This window comes from Triticum aestivum, chromosome 1A (assembly GCF_018294505.1).
Source record: "Triticum aestivum cultivar Chinese Spring chromosome 1A, IWGSC CS RefSeq v2.1, whole genome shotgun sequence".
Taxonomy (NCBI): domain Eukaryota; kingdom Viridiplantae; phylum Streptophyta; class Magnoliopsida; order Poales; family Poaceae; genus Triticum; species Triticum aestivum.
The window spans coordinates 98,087,366-98,100,949 of record NC_057794.1 but is presented as its reverse complement, the minus strand read 5'-3'; the positions used below and the strand labels follow the sequence as shown (position 1 = coordinate 98,100,949).

The 13,584-nt window shown below is 44.9% G+C and overlaps 1 protein-coding gene across 1 annotated transcript; it reads left to right on the top strand.

Annotated features, from left to right (window-relative positions):
• The first annotated feature begins 7,252 nt into the window (after window positions 1–7,252).
• Window positions 7,253–13,407, top strand: LOC123038214 (dihydrolipoyl dehydrogenase 2, chloroplastic). The gene is made up of 15 exons (XM_044462108.1): window positions 7,253–7,699; window positions 8,314–8,460; window positions 8,934–9,068; window positions 9,973–10,090; window positions 10,557–10,681; window positions 11,041–11,166; window positions 11,271–11,351; window positions 11,652–11,714; window positions 11,794–11,868; window positions 11,950–12,028; window positions 12,124–12,224; window positions 12,406–12,519; window positions 12,643–12,756; window positions 12,844–12,915; window positions 13,008–13,407. The coding sequence occupies exons 1-15, from the start codon at window positions 7,400–7,402 to the stop codon at window positions 13,053–13,055; spliced, it is 1,698 nt and encodes a 565-aa protein (XP_044318043.1). The 5' UTR covers window positions 7,253–7,399; the 3' UTR covers window positions 13,056–13,407.
• Window positions 13,408–13,584: the final 177 nt, after the last annotated feature.

The following is a 13,584-nucleotide window of genomic DNA, read 5'->3' as shown; positions in this document are numbered from 1 at the left end:
CCCTCTCTACCCGATGGGTATGATATTTTCCCATTTAAGTACCCATGGGTAAATTTTTGTCCCATACACTTACCCTAATAGGGTTTTTACCCGCAGGGTACGCGAGTAATGGGTACCCGAGTGCCATGATTTCAGATCTGAACCCTTTATGTTTTCATGAATATATTTGTGTTCTTGATTGTATCTTGCAAGTTATATGCACCTATTACGTGTTATGATCCGCATACTCCAAGGTGACAATAATTGGGATCTTTCCGGTGATTATCGTAGTTTGAGGAGTTCATGTATTCACTATGTGTTAATGCTTTGTTTCGGTTCTCTATTAAAAGGAGGCCTTAATATACCTTAGGTTGCTTATGGACCCCACTGCCACGGGAGGTTAGGACAAAAGATGTCATGCAAGTTTTTATCGCAAGCACGTATGACTATATATGGAAGACATGCCTACATTACAATGATGAATTGGAGCTAGTTATGTGTCGCTCTAGGTTGTGACTGTTATATGATGAATGTCATCCAACACAATTATCCATCACTAATCCAATGCCTATGACTTTTGCATATTGATCTTTTTTAAGTGGCTACTGTCGTTGTTGTTGTTGTTGTTGTTGTTGTTGTTGCTGTTACAATCACTATAAAATTGCTACAGTTACTGCTACCGTTGCTATTGCTACTACCACCATCAAACTATCATATTAATGTGCCACTAATCACTCTTCTGCAGATATTTAGTTCTCCAGGTGTGGTTGAATTGACAACTCAACTGCTAATACTTGCAAATATTCTTTGGCTTCCCTTGTGTCGGATCTATAAATTTGGGTTGAATACTCTACCCTCTAAAACTATTGTGATCCCCAATACTTGTGGGTTATCAGCCATCTACATCCATTGTCCACTAGATGACCCATTGCGCCAATTTGCGCAGAGACCAATTGCAGACCGAAAGTTAAGCAAGTTATTTGAAGGATTTTCCCCCTCATATGTCCACCAATGATTATGTTCATGTCAAGTTTGCATTTGATTTGATGAGATCATCACCCATAGCTTTCTCTAGCAATGCATGAGTTGTTTGCTTGGGCATGTCAATGGATGTCTGAGACTTCTTTTATTCTCCAACCATTCTCTATCTCATAATTCTTATAGAAAAACAACATCCGAGAAATTAGGTTAACCATTTGAAGCATGCCTCTGCTGAATTGCCTACAAATGATTATAATCATAGTGCGTTTATAATTGCCTCACCAATGACAAGCAATGATGATCCTTGCCCATGTGCTTTGTTGTCCAGCCAGGGAACCAAATAACCGAGTAGATAGAAAGCCCGACCACACCCCATGGCAAATGACCTAAACCATCAAAACCATGCATCCCCACCTGAAAACACACGAGCAGGAATAAGCCAAGCAAACTGACTAGACGACTCACATTCTAGGGGAAAGCGTGATCAGTGACAACATGCAACCACGTACGCCAAGGGCAAGGCTGCAACATCGAAAGGACTGGAAAAGATTCCAAAACACACCATCTGGCCAGGCGAGGCATCAAAAGGTCATTATCGATCTTTCCATATAGTAAGCATGTCGCCATATGCCTGTCACGCACGCACACTCTCTCCCTTACTCTTACTCTCTCTCTCTCTCTCTCTCTCTCTCTCTCTCTCTCTCTCTTTCTCTCTCTCCATATCGATTGAAGCAACTATTGCAACCCGAAATTTAGATGAACCACTTGAACAATGTTTCTCGTGAATTGTCTGCAGGTGATTATGTTTGTATTGCATTTGTGTCTGGCATGTGTATTTACCAATGTCAGGCAAGGATGATCACTGCCCATGTCCATCTTTGGCTGGCCAGGGCAACCCAACAGTCGGGTCAATAGAAAGGACGGTTGCACATCACACGACACATGACCTGAACCATCAGAATCGGGGACCCTACTCGAAACAACCGAGACGACTTGGGACCAACCGGGCAAACCATGGAGTCTAAATACCGAGTAGATGATATGTCCCAAACGTATCTACTTTGTCAAAAACTTTTGCTCTTGTTTTGGACTCTAATTTGTATGATTTGAATGGGACTAACCCAGACTAACATTGTTTTCCGCATAATTTCCATGGTGTTGTTTTTGTGCAGAAATAGAAGTTCTCGGATTGGGCTAAAAATTTACGGAGAAAATTTCCAGAATATATAAAAAATACTAGCGAAGAGAAATACCAGAGGGGGGGCACCAGGGCGCCACAAGCCCAGAGGGCACGCCCACCCCCTAGGGCGCGCCTGTCAGGCTTGTGGGCCCCTGGCAGCTCCTAACTCTAGCTCCATAGGTACCTATTCGTCCAGAAAAAAAATTAGGGAGAAGGAATCATCGCATTTTACAATACGAAGCCGCCACCTCCTCCTGTTCTTCATCGGGAGGGCTGATCTGGAGAGGTGGATTGGAGGTCGTCGTCATCATCAACCATCCCCCATCACCAATTTCATTATGCTCACAACCAGGAGTGAGTAATTTCTTCATAGGCTTGCTGAACGATGATGGGTTGGATGATATTTATCATATAATCGAGTTAGTTTTGTTAGGGCTTGATACCTAGTATCCACTATGTTCTGAGTTGCTATGACTTTGCTATACTTAATGCTTGTCACTAGGGACCGAGTGCCATGATTTCATATCTGAACCCTTTATGTTTTCATGAATATATATGTTTCTGATCCCATCTTGCAAGTTGTATGCACATATCACGTGTTATGATCCGCATACCCCAAGGTGACAATAATTGGGATTCTTTCTGGTGATTACCGTAGTTTGAGGAGTTCATGTATTTACTATGTGCTAATATTTTGTTCCGGTTCTCTATTAGAAGGAGACCTTAATATCCCTTAGAGATTTCCTTATGGACCCCACTGACACGGGAGGGTAGGACAAAAGGTGCCATGCAAGTTATTATTATAAGCATGTATGACTATATATGGAATGCATGGCTACATTACATTGATGAATTGGAGCTAGCTAGTTCTGTGTCGCTCTAGGTTATGATTGTTACATGATGAATGTCATCCAACATAATTATCCATCACTGATACAATGCCTATGTCTTTCGCATATTGATCTTTGCTAAGTTACTTTCGCTACTGTTGTTGTTACAATCACTACAAAAACTGTTACTATTATTATTGCTATTGTTACCACTGCTATCAAACTATCATGCTACTGTGCTATTGATCACTTGTTGTAGATATTTAGTTCTCCAGGTGTGGTTGAATTGACAACTCAACTGCTAGTAGTTGCAAATATTCTTTGCCCCCCTTGTGTCGAATGAATAAATTTGGGTCGAATACTCTACCCTCGAAAATTGTTGCGATCCCCTATACTTGTGGGTTATCAGTAGACATCCCAAAGCACATCATCCAACCAAGGGAACGCGATGGAAATAGGTCACGCTAGAACCCGACAGTCACCTAACAATAACGAAACAACTCGTCAGAGTGCGACCGACACGCATGCCGAGCAGGGCACTCATGCATGACCGGTTTGTTTTGGGATGTAAGCCTAGTCTTTTAGTGCTACAGTCTAGCTGAACAAATGCCTTCCTAGACTTTCAAAATGAACTTTATGAAGTCACTAACAACGACGAGGCAGAGATGAAATATGTTCTGCCTCCATTAGTTCCTTCCCCCGCAAGAGAAATCATTCGCAAAACATGATACATGTGACTGTTATCATGCTATATTCGTTACATGGACACACGACGACCAGACAATTGGAACTGCGCAAATAGGACTACGACCCGAAGATACCGAGAACTAGCCTCCTGAGTGATGTCCCATCCGCACATCGTCAGTGCACGAAAAATGGTCAGAACCGGGACCGAAAACAACAAACCAAGACTACTCGCCAGGAGAGCAGATGATAATCCAACTCGATGCACAACAAGAATCAAATGAGCATGAGACCAAACCATTCCGAGGACACATTAACCAACAACGTATCTAGAGCTAACACAATCGACGCCCGTTACCCATACAGAAGCGGTTAGAGACCGAACATATCATAGACATCTCCAGGTAAACAGGCTCCACATCACGTTAGCGAGCTGAAACCTGGACCTCAATTTCAATTGCCTCCCTTAGATCACTGCCTCGCCCAGCCCCTCCGTTCATTTTCACTGTTTGACGAACGAAATGGGCCAAGTTGTCTACCAGGGACCTTTGTCCCTCTTGTCACACATTGTGAGACCAGTGACCATTGCAAAGGAGCAACGACCAACCCCAATCCCAACCAAATTATTGTGACAACCAACACCGAGAGAATAAACCATACTAAAGCCATCATCACCGACCAAAGGCAAAACAAAGCATAAACAACTCACATGACTGGGCAAGAGAAGGCGTCAATGTCACGAGACGACGGATGAATCACATATTTGTGGTCGAGACTGGTGCCTTTAGACAAAGTGCCAAGGCATGCTACCGTTGGGCGGCAACGACCTCGTTGTGTCCATTGCCTCTCGCGCGGGTTCTGTGAGCCCCGGGGGTGCTACACGTTGTTGTTGCAGGCTGTTGCAGAGCGTATGCAATGTAGTATTGCTGGTGTTGCGAGGGAGGGGAGAACCGGTGCTACGAACGGTGTTGTAGAGCGTTGCCAGTAGAACATCGCTGCGTAGTGTTGCGCTTGTCTGGTCGTAACATCGCCGGTGATGCACTTGTCCGATCATAATATCATTGCTGCTCGTTTGCGTCGGTGCCGCAGTTTGTAAGAGCAACTCTAGCAGACCCCGCAAAAGCCGCGAACCCGCAAAATTCCGGCGAGTATGTGGGCTCAGCCCAATTTTCCGGCCAGAACAGAGCTTGCATACTCGCCCGGCCCGTAAATTTTTTTGCCGCGGCCCGCAAACCGCATGCCCCGACCACTATATCTATGGTTTCGCGGCGCGTTTGCAGGTCGAAACCCTATCCCCCGCTGCTGCCAAGCCACGCAATTCCCCACCCCCTTCTCCACATTTCTCGCCGCAGGTGACCCCCTTCCGCCTCCAGCCGCCATGTGGAGCCGCATGTGGATCTCCGGACGCGACTCCGGCAGCAGATCCGGCGGCGGCAGTGACCCCGAGCGTGAGCAGCGCGTCCGGTCGGACGGCGCGAGGAACTGGACCAACTGCGGCCTCTCGCTGCCGCTGAGCTTCCGCATCCACGAGATTGACGAGTACGACCGTTGGCACGGCCGTACCCCGTCCTCTGCTGCGTCCTTCTCCTCCGCGGCGAGATCTTCCTACGCCGGGAGCTCCTCCTCTTCCGACGCGGGCCTTCTCCCCGTGAAGAGGGAGTGGTCGGAGGAGCCGGAGGACTTTGAGTTCATCCCCGTCAAGGAGGAGCCCAAGGAGCTCGGACACCGCGGAGTCGTCGGGCCAGGGGACTTCGTCGCCGACGTCGATGCGGTTGCGGCCGCCATTGCCGAGCGGAGCGTGCGCGAGGAGGCGGAGCACCGACGCCACCACGAGGATCTCGAAGACCTCCAGTTCCAGAAGGCGGTCGCGGCCAACCTCACCGTCAAGGAGAAGGACGACGAGTGGCGTCGTATCCACGAGGATCAGAGGGCGAAGTACATCGACCTCGGCACCTCCAGCGAGGAGGATTGAGCTCCTCCACGGTGTCGTCCATGGCCGCGAGCTCGCGCCTCACCCCTCTAGTACTAGTACTGATATTGTATTTAGTATGAACTAGTGTTTGTAGTGTTTGATCATGTAAAATATATGTAGTATGTGATGAACTACTTGCGTCCATGAGGTGCAATTTCTCCCACAAAACTGTTTTTCAAATTATGCAGTTTCATCTATGGTTTCTGTTCGGCCGTGCTAGTTCTCGACACACAAACGAGATCTTCGTAAAAATACAAATGCGTTTTGCGGGTCGAGATTTTGCGGGGTCTGCTAGAGTTGCTCTGACATCACCGGTGTTGCGATAGAGGAGGACCGCATGGAGCGGCTATGGACAGGCCTTATTTTTTGAGCAAAGTCTGTTTTAAACCTTGAATTTATATGGATCGTCGGAATCAAACCTCAACCTCTTAATCCCTGAAATTGACGTCCTGAAGTCAATGATCCCGATCAATCTCGACCTTGGACCTGTTTGGCATACAAGGATAAGTTCCATCTCGGCCGGGATCACGATCTACTCTCACTGACATCCCGACCCCATATGTCATATGCATCTTCTTCCCAAGCCCCTTCTCTCTTGCTTTCCTGCAGTCAGCGCCAGTTCTAATCCAGCACCTCCTCATCTCCACGGCAGCCCGACGCCTCAACACCGTCAATCGTCGCTCGTTAGTGGCATCCGCCCACTCATATCGTGTCCACGGCCGCCCAGTGTGATTGCTAATAGCTAATGTCTATACATACGCAAATTGTCCATAAACTCACGAATAAATCCCATGGCTAGCTTAGGAATCAATCCACCTGCTTGCTTGCTTGATTAGGTTAGCCTTTTGTACTTGCATCTCTTTCCGAAGCTATTAATCCCGTTTGAGCCCAACACATTCAGGTCGCTGAACAGCGTTGTACGGGGAACATAACGCCGGCGGCGAACCGCTCCTCACCGTCGGTGGGGCCTCCGCGACGAGGTGAGGCAGATCCAGGACGCTGCATACGACGTGCAGGGCCATCGAGCGCACACCACGAAAGAGGAAGACATCTCGCTCGCGGCTCTCCAAAGAAGCACCTCCGCGACGAAGCACCTCCTGCGCGGCCATGTCCCACGTCTCCTCGCCGTCGTGCATCTCGAAGAAAGAGCGCGGCTGCTCGTTGTCCATGACCACACGCTAATGCCGGAGAACAGCGTGCTAAGATTTCTGAGGGACAACGGCCAGTCCCGACCATGAGGGACACGAGCGGGAGAGTTCGGGGGAGAAGATGAATATGACAAGTGGGACCGCAAAGTCAGTGAAAGAAACAATAATCCCTGCCGGGATCATCCTTTTTCCCGGTACGGCAAACCACATATGGTTGGTTTAGGGTTGAAATTGACCGGGATCGCTAAGTACAAGGTACCAATTTCAGGGATTGGGAGTTTGAGGTTTAATTCTGACTGGCTCTACTAGTTCAAGGTTTTTTTTAGACTTCACTCTTATTTTTTCTTGTCAAACAGCTCTACTAGTTCAAGGTTTTTTTTAGACTTCACTCTTATTTTTTCTTGTCAAACATTTGGCCCGCCGCACTGACGTGTGGACCCCACCTCGCAGCGCCGTCTTCTTTTCCTCCGCCTCCTCCCCGCTTCGAATCCTCCGCCCCTCGCGTAAACCCCCAAGGCCAGCATAGCCACACTCCACTCTCGCCATCTCCGCCCGCGCTTGCCCGCTCCCCTTCATACCACACACGCCCCGAGCGCGAGCCTCCTAGCCAGCCTCTCGCCTCGCCATGCACTCCGTCTCCATCTCCGCCTCGGCCTCGGCCTCGGCGATCGCCAGCGGAGGCGCCAGATCCAAGGCGGCGGCGGGGCGCCGGCCCAGCGAGATCCGGTTCTGCGGGCTACGGGGCGATGCTCTCGCGTGCGGCTCGCTGCGGGCCTCTCACGCCGCGGCGGCCACCAGCCGCGCGGTGCTGAGGGCGGCGTCCGCGAACGGCGCGGCGGGGAGCGGCGACGGGTTCGATTACGACCTCGTAATCATCGGAGCCGGCGTCGGTGGGCACGGCGCCGCGCTCCACGCCGTGGAGGAGGTCAGTGCTGCTCGTGTTCATGATTTTCTGTCAACTTATCAGAGTTAAACCACGTTACTTTTCATACTCTGCTGGAACTTACATTTAATTTGCAAGCTTCGATTAGCAACCGGTGCTGGAGCTGGGAATTCTGTTTAAATGTGGTGAATTGATGTTTATGTTTTTGCTCGAGGATTTCATGCAGTAGCTGCAGGGTCCCTCGTGATCAATTAAATTGATGTCTCTTTGAGTTGGTCGAACCATTTTTTAATATCAGCGTGCACAAATGGGTGGAATGTATAATTAGCGACTTACGCACTTGAAATAAATGTAAACTTCTTTACAGCACCAGCGAATAGTTACTGATCAGTTGTTCTAGTGTTTGTCCATCTTTGGACTGGATGTTGACACACCTGTTGGCAGTATAGTTGGATTGTTGAACTTAGTCAACCTTCTCCACATTTGGTGATATAACCGAGAAATAGAAATATAGAATTATGCCCACCTTTTTGTTATGAACTTCAACTCCTATAACATACAAGCAAAGAAGCTTACAGAATTATAAGTCTGTCTGACATTGCTTCCATCACTATTTCTCATTTCTTCATGTTTTTTATCTTGCCCAATTGGTGCAGGGGTTGAAAACCGCCATTATCGAGGGAGATGTTGTGGGTGGGACCTGTGTGAACAGGGGCTGTGTTCCGTCCAAAGCACTTCTTGCTGTCAGTGGTCGGATGAGAGAGCTTCATGATGAACATCACATGAAGTCCCTGGGTCTACAGGTATAACTGGATGCAATGATGATGGGTTGAGAACAGGCCATAGAATGTGTTACAACTATACATGCATATTGCTAAATGCTAAGCATGAGGAGACTTTGAGTAGGTTCGCAAAGTCAACAATTCAACAGTAAGCATAGGAAGATAAACAGTTTGAGTTTCAGCATGCCTGTTTAACACTTACCTCATGGAGTGTATATAACCTTGATAACTATTTTTAAGAAGTTACCCATGTCAATTCTATTAATCTTCCCTTATTTGTTCTTCACAATGCTTTGAGTTTTCTATATGTTTATGTTGCCCTTTATCATGTGAGATTGTCCTAAATTTACTATGTATATTTTACAAGAAGTATGCTCTGTCCTTACAAGTTACAAGCATTACCTGTTGGCATGTGCTGCCTTTTCATCCTTCCATGTTACATCATTTGTCCTGCACAATCAATTAATCGTTGAGCATATTCTGCCTTATATTAGGTTTCTTCAACTGGATATGACAGACAAGCTGTTGCTGATCATGCAAATAATCTTGCCTCCAAAATCAGAAGCAACTTGACTAATTCAATGAAGGCTATGGGAGTGGATATATTAACTGGGTTTGGCAAAATTGTGGTATGTCCTCTGTAAATCATTTACTTGCTTGCCTGTACAAGTAGAAGTTTTTTAACTGTACAAATTCTATCAACCTTTGTAAGCTAACACTTTTCAATGAATTATATCCATGTTTTTAAGGCGACGCCTTACCGCCTTAGGGAAGGGGGGCGCTTTGGCGCCTAGGCGGGCGCTTTGGACGCCTAGGCGCCCAAAGCGGTCGATTTTCCAAAGCGGAGGGGGAGCGCTTCGACGCCTAGGCGTCGCCTTAGGGACGCTTTAAAAACATAGAATTATATATGCTAAAGTTTTTTGATTGCACATCCTAAAACAGGCCTGATATAAAAGGTTGATGACTGTATCTGGAAATGTATTTGCATGTCTCATGCATACTTTTTGATCTCGCAAACTTTGCATTGATTGCTAAAGGAAAGCCAAGTCCTAGCTAGTTGTGGAGCCACTGAATGTCCGAGATAGGCATATATAATGACTGCAAGCCGCAACTGCTTGATTCAACCAGTTGGGTCGTAAATTATATAGCATTATCTATTGTTTATGGTGATAGCATGGAATATGTGTGGCTCTGTTTATGGTGATAGCATGGACAGGGGTGTGTGGAAGTTAGATATCCACGTACCAGAACCATAACTAGGTTTCAAGATCGTATGGGTTTCAACTCTAGCCTACCACAACATGTTTGGGATTGAAAGGGTTTCTTGTTGTTGTCTGTTTACAGCCCTACCATGCAGGAATTGTTATAGAAAAGTGCATGCATTCGAACCATCAGAATTTCGTCCTAGGACGACTGTAGCTGACTTCCTACCTTTTGAACGAAAAGAAACGCAAAGGTCTTTTGCGTTTTCTCGAGAAAAAACATCAGAATTTCGTTTATTGATTTACTTATTTCCGTCCATGATGTGATCAGGGAAAGCAAAGGGTACGATACGGAAAAGTTGGTTTTCCAGAAAAAGAAATCACTGCAAAGAACATCATCATTGCCACTGGATCAGTTCCTTTTGTTCCCAAGGGCATAGAAATTGACGGTAAGTGCTGATTCTTCTCTTGATGGATCATTCTTCTAGATTAATTACACTACTAATTTGACATTCAGAATCTTTTTTCCATACTTATTGTATTCATTAAAATTTCGGTTGAACTCCAACCTGCAAATTAAGAACAGAAATCAGACATGCAAGCTATGCTAATAATGTAGTACGATGACCATTTTTCATATATACACTAAATACTATTTAGCTGTGGTAGCTTTTGTTGATGCAGTTTTTCCTTTTTAATTTTTTTGTAATGTTCCAATTGTCCTCGAGTTTAGTTCAAGTGGAGTACATTTTGTTTCTCTAAGTGATACGCAGGAAAATATAATACAAAAAAAACTGTAACCATTTCCAACAATTGTCGACTCCATTACACGAATCTTGACACACTTATTGCAAGCGCGTTGTATTGATTATCATTTTTTGTTTTATTTCTCTAATACTGTTTGTTATTGTGCAGGCAAGACTGTATTTACTAGTGACCATGCATTAAAACTTGAATCCGTTCCGGACTGGATAGCTATTGTTGGAAGTGGTTATATTGGACTTGAATTCAGCGATGTGTACACAGCTCTAGGAAGCGAGGTAACAGAAAGTTCTTGCTGTCAACAAATTTGAAGGAGTGGATTTAATCATGTTTTAGGAATATCTGTGTATATCTGATAGTGTTCCCATGCAGTCACTTCATTCAATGCAGAAACATGATTACTGGTTACATGATTACTTGCAAAAGATTCCTACCATTTGCATCTTTACACCTTCTGCTTTGCATATGTTACTATTATTTTACTGGCATGCAGATACTCACACATATTCGACTTCAGAAAGTGCTTGAGGATTCTGTTAGATATTGTAGCAAAATGTTTGGACCAAATGCTGCTTACAGGTGTATGCTGATTATATTGTAATGTATGGCCTAAAGTTACACAATTTTGATCGAGCAGGTTACCTTTGTTGAAGCTCTTGACCAGCTGATGCCTGGTTTTGATCCTGAAATCGCAAAATTGGCCCAGAGAGTCCTTATCAATACAAGGAAAATTGACTATCACACTGGTGTTTTTGCAAGCAAGGTTAATTTCACCATCCACTCTTAACCTTTCTCACACAGTAGAATCTTTAGATAAAATATATTCATATCATATGTATATTGAATTGTTGATGCATTTGCCTCAAGATTACTCCGGCAAAGGATGGAAAGCCTGTGTTGATTGAGCTCATTGATGCCAAAACGAAGGAACACAAAGAAACACTTGAGGTAAATTACATTTTAAATATATTTTTGTTCTTGTACGCAGGTGTTACAATTGCAGTCCTGCTGGCTACATCTTTACTAGGGTACAACACATGCACACTTTGATTATTTCTATCATCTTGTGATGGATGATTTAATCGAATAAATTCTTGCTACATATCTTCCAAACCACACTTGCCAATATATCGACTATTTATTTTGACCATTTCTTGCTTAGCTCATTCATGTAAGTTGGAAATATAAACAACGTATTTGCTGCACTTCGACAATGGCTTTTATGTGAGCGGAAATTTGTGTGTGTAGGTGGACGCAGCCCTTATAGCCACTGGAAGAGCACCATTTACCAGCGGACTTGGCTTGGAAAATGTGAGTACTTGAAAGTGTAGCTGTCAGAAGAAAATGCTGCAGTTTTATTAACCGTGGATATAATTTGTTTTTTCTTCAGATTAATGTTGTTACACAGCGTGGTTTTATTCCTGTTGATGAGCGGATGCAAGTCACGGATGCTGATGGCAATGTGGTATGTTGCATAAACAAATTGTTACACTGAACAATTGTTTCCCAATGGCCCGTTTGGATATTAACATATGATATGTTGTAGGTGCCGAATTTATTTTGCATTGGAGATGCGAATGGTAAACTCATGCTTGCCCATGCTGCCAGTGCACAGGGAATCTCAGGTATTTCCGAAGTTGTTGATACATGCACTTGTGTTGTTGCTCCTATGAGTGCTTGTTGCTATAGTTGTGTAATGTGTAATTCTATGAAAATGTAGTCGTTGAGCAAATCTCTGGGAGGGACCACATTCTAAACCATTTAAGCATCCCAGCTGCTTGTTTCACTCATCCAGAAATCAGTATGGTTGGGCTGACAGAGGTAAGTCGAGGATCTTAACTCCTAGTTCTGTCTTGTTCATGCATTTTCCATCTATACTAAAAAAACATTTTTTAATATATTTTCTTTGAAACTAATTTAATGCATTCTGTTACTGCATTTGATATGTACCATATCTCGAAAAGAGAAAAACACTTGACCGGGTGTGCTGAATATGTTGCAGCCGCAAGCCAGAGAAAAGGCTGATAACGAAGGATTTGAAGTAAGTGTTGTTAAGACCAGCTTTAAGGCCAACACAAAAGCTTTGGCAGAAAATGAAGGCGACGGAATTGCTAAGGTGATTCTGTTTTAACATAAAGTTTTCTACTTGTTGCGTTGTTTCCAGACTTTGCTCTCGGGGATCACAGTTTTGCGTCCACTGACATATTTTGAGTTTGACAATGTTTGTCCCTCCTTGCAGATGATCTACCGACCTGACACGGGAGAAATTCTTGGTGTTCACATCTTGGGTTTGCATGCTGCTGACCTCATCCACGAGGCATCAAATGCCATTGCCCTAGGAACTCGTTTGCAAGTGAGTATAGCTGATAGTTTTTTCTTTACTCCTCTCCATTGCTTAGCAGTTTAGTTTATAGTAACACAACGGCCTCCGCCGTTGCAGGAACTTAAGCTTGCTGTTCATGCACACCCAACGTTGTCCGAAGTCCTCGACGAACTCTTCAAAGCGGCCAAGGTACAGATCGATGTCTCCTCTATTCAGCCGCTTAGAAAAATTCTCAGGCCATGACTCTGAACAGCTGTAAGCCATGCTTTCTTTCCCAACAGGTTAATTCAGGTGTCTCTCATTCTGTAAATGAACCAGTTGCAGCCTAAAGACGGCAGGAGCGCGAGCCAAATCATCCACCCCAGCCGCTCTTGAAGGTTCTTAGTTTCATCACGAGCCTGGAGATCGCCAACCCTAGCCATACAAGGAGCTTTTGCAGCCTGCTGGTGCCACATCATGGTACCCAGGGAAAAAATAGTTACACATTTTGTAGCGTGTTCAGATATTATTAGTCATGGGGTGGTGATTTGGTTCTTGTTGCCTTCATTTCTTTGTTGTTTCACCTATTGAGTTGTAAGTCTAGCCAGGGTTGTTCACATAATCCGCGTTCTCGCCGCATTGTATTTTTAAGACTGCTCAATTGATGTCTGAAAAGAAGTTTGCAGGTTGAAGGACTCGAAACTCTGCTGTCTTAAGTACCGCCATATATACTCTAGTTTTTCGGATGCAGATTTGGTGCAAGTTGTCGTGCCATAAGTACCAAAATGTTCAAAAAATATCTAATGATTACAAAAAAAAAAGAGTTATAACACGCGCACTTGATTTTGTGAAACATACTCCCTCCGTTTCAATACGAGT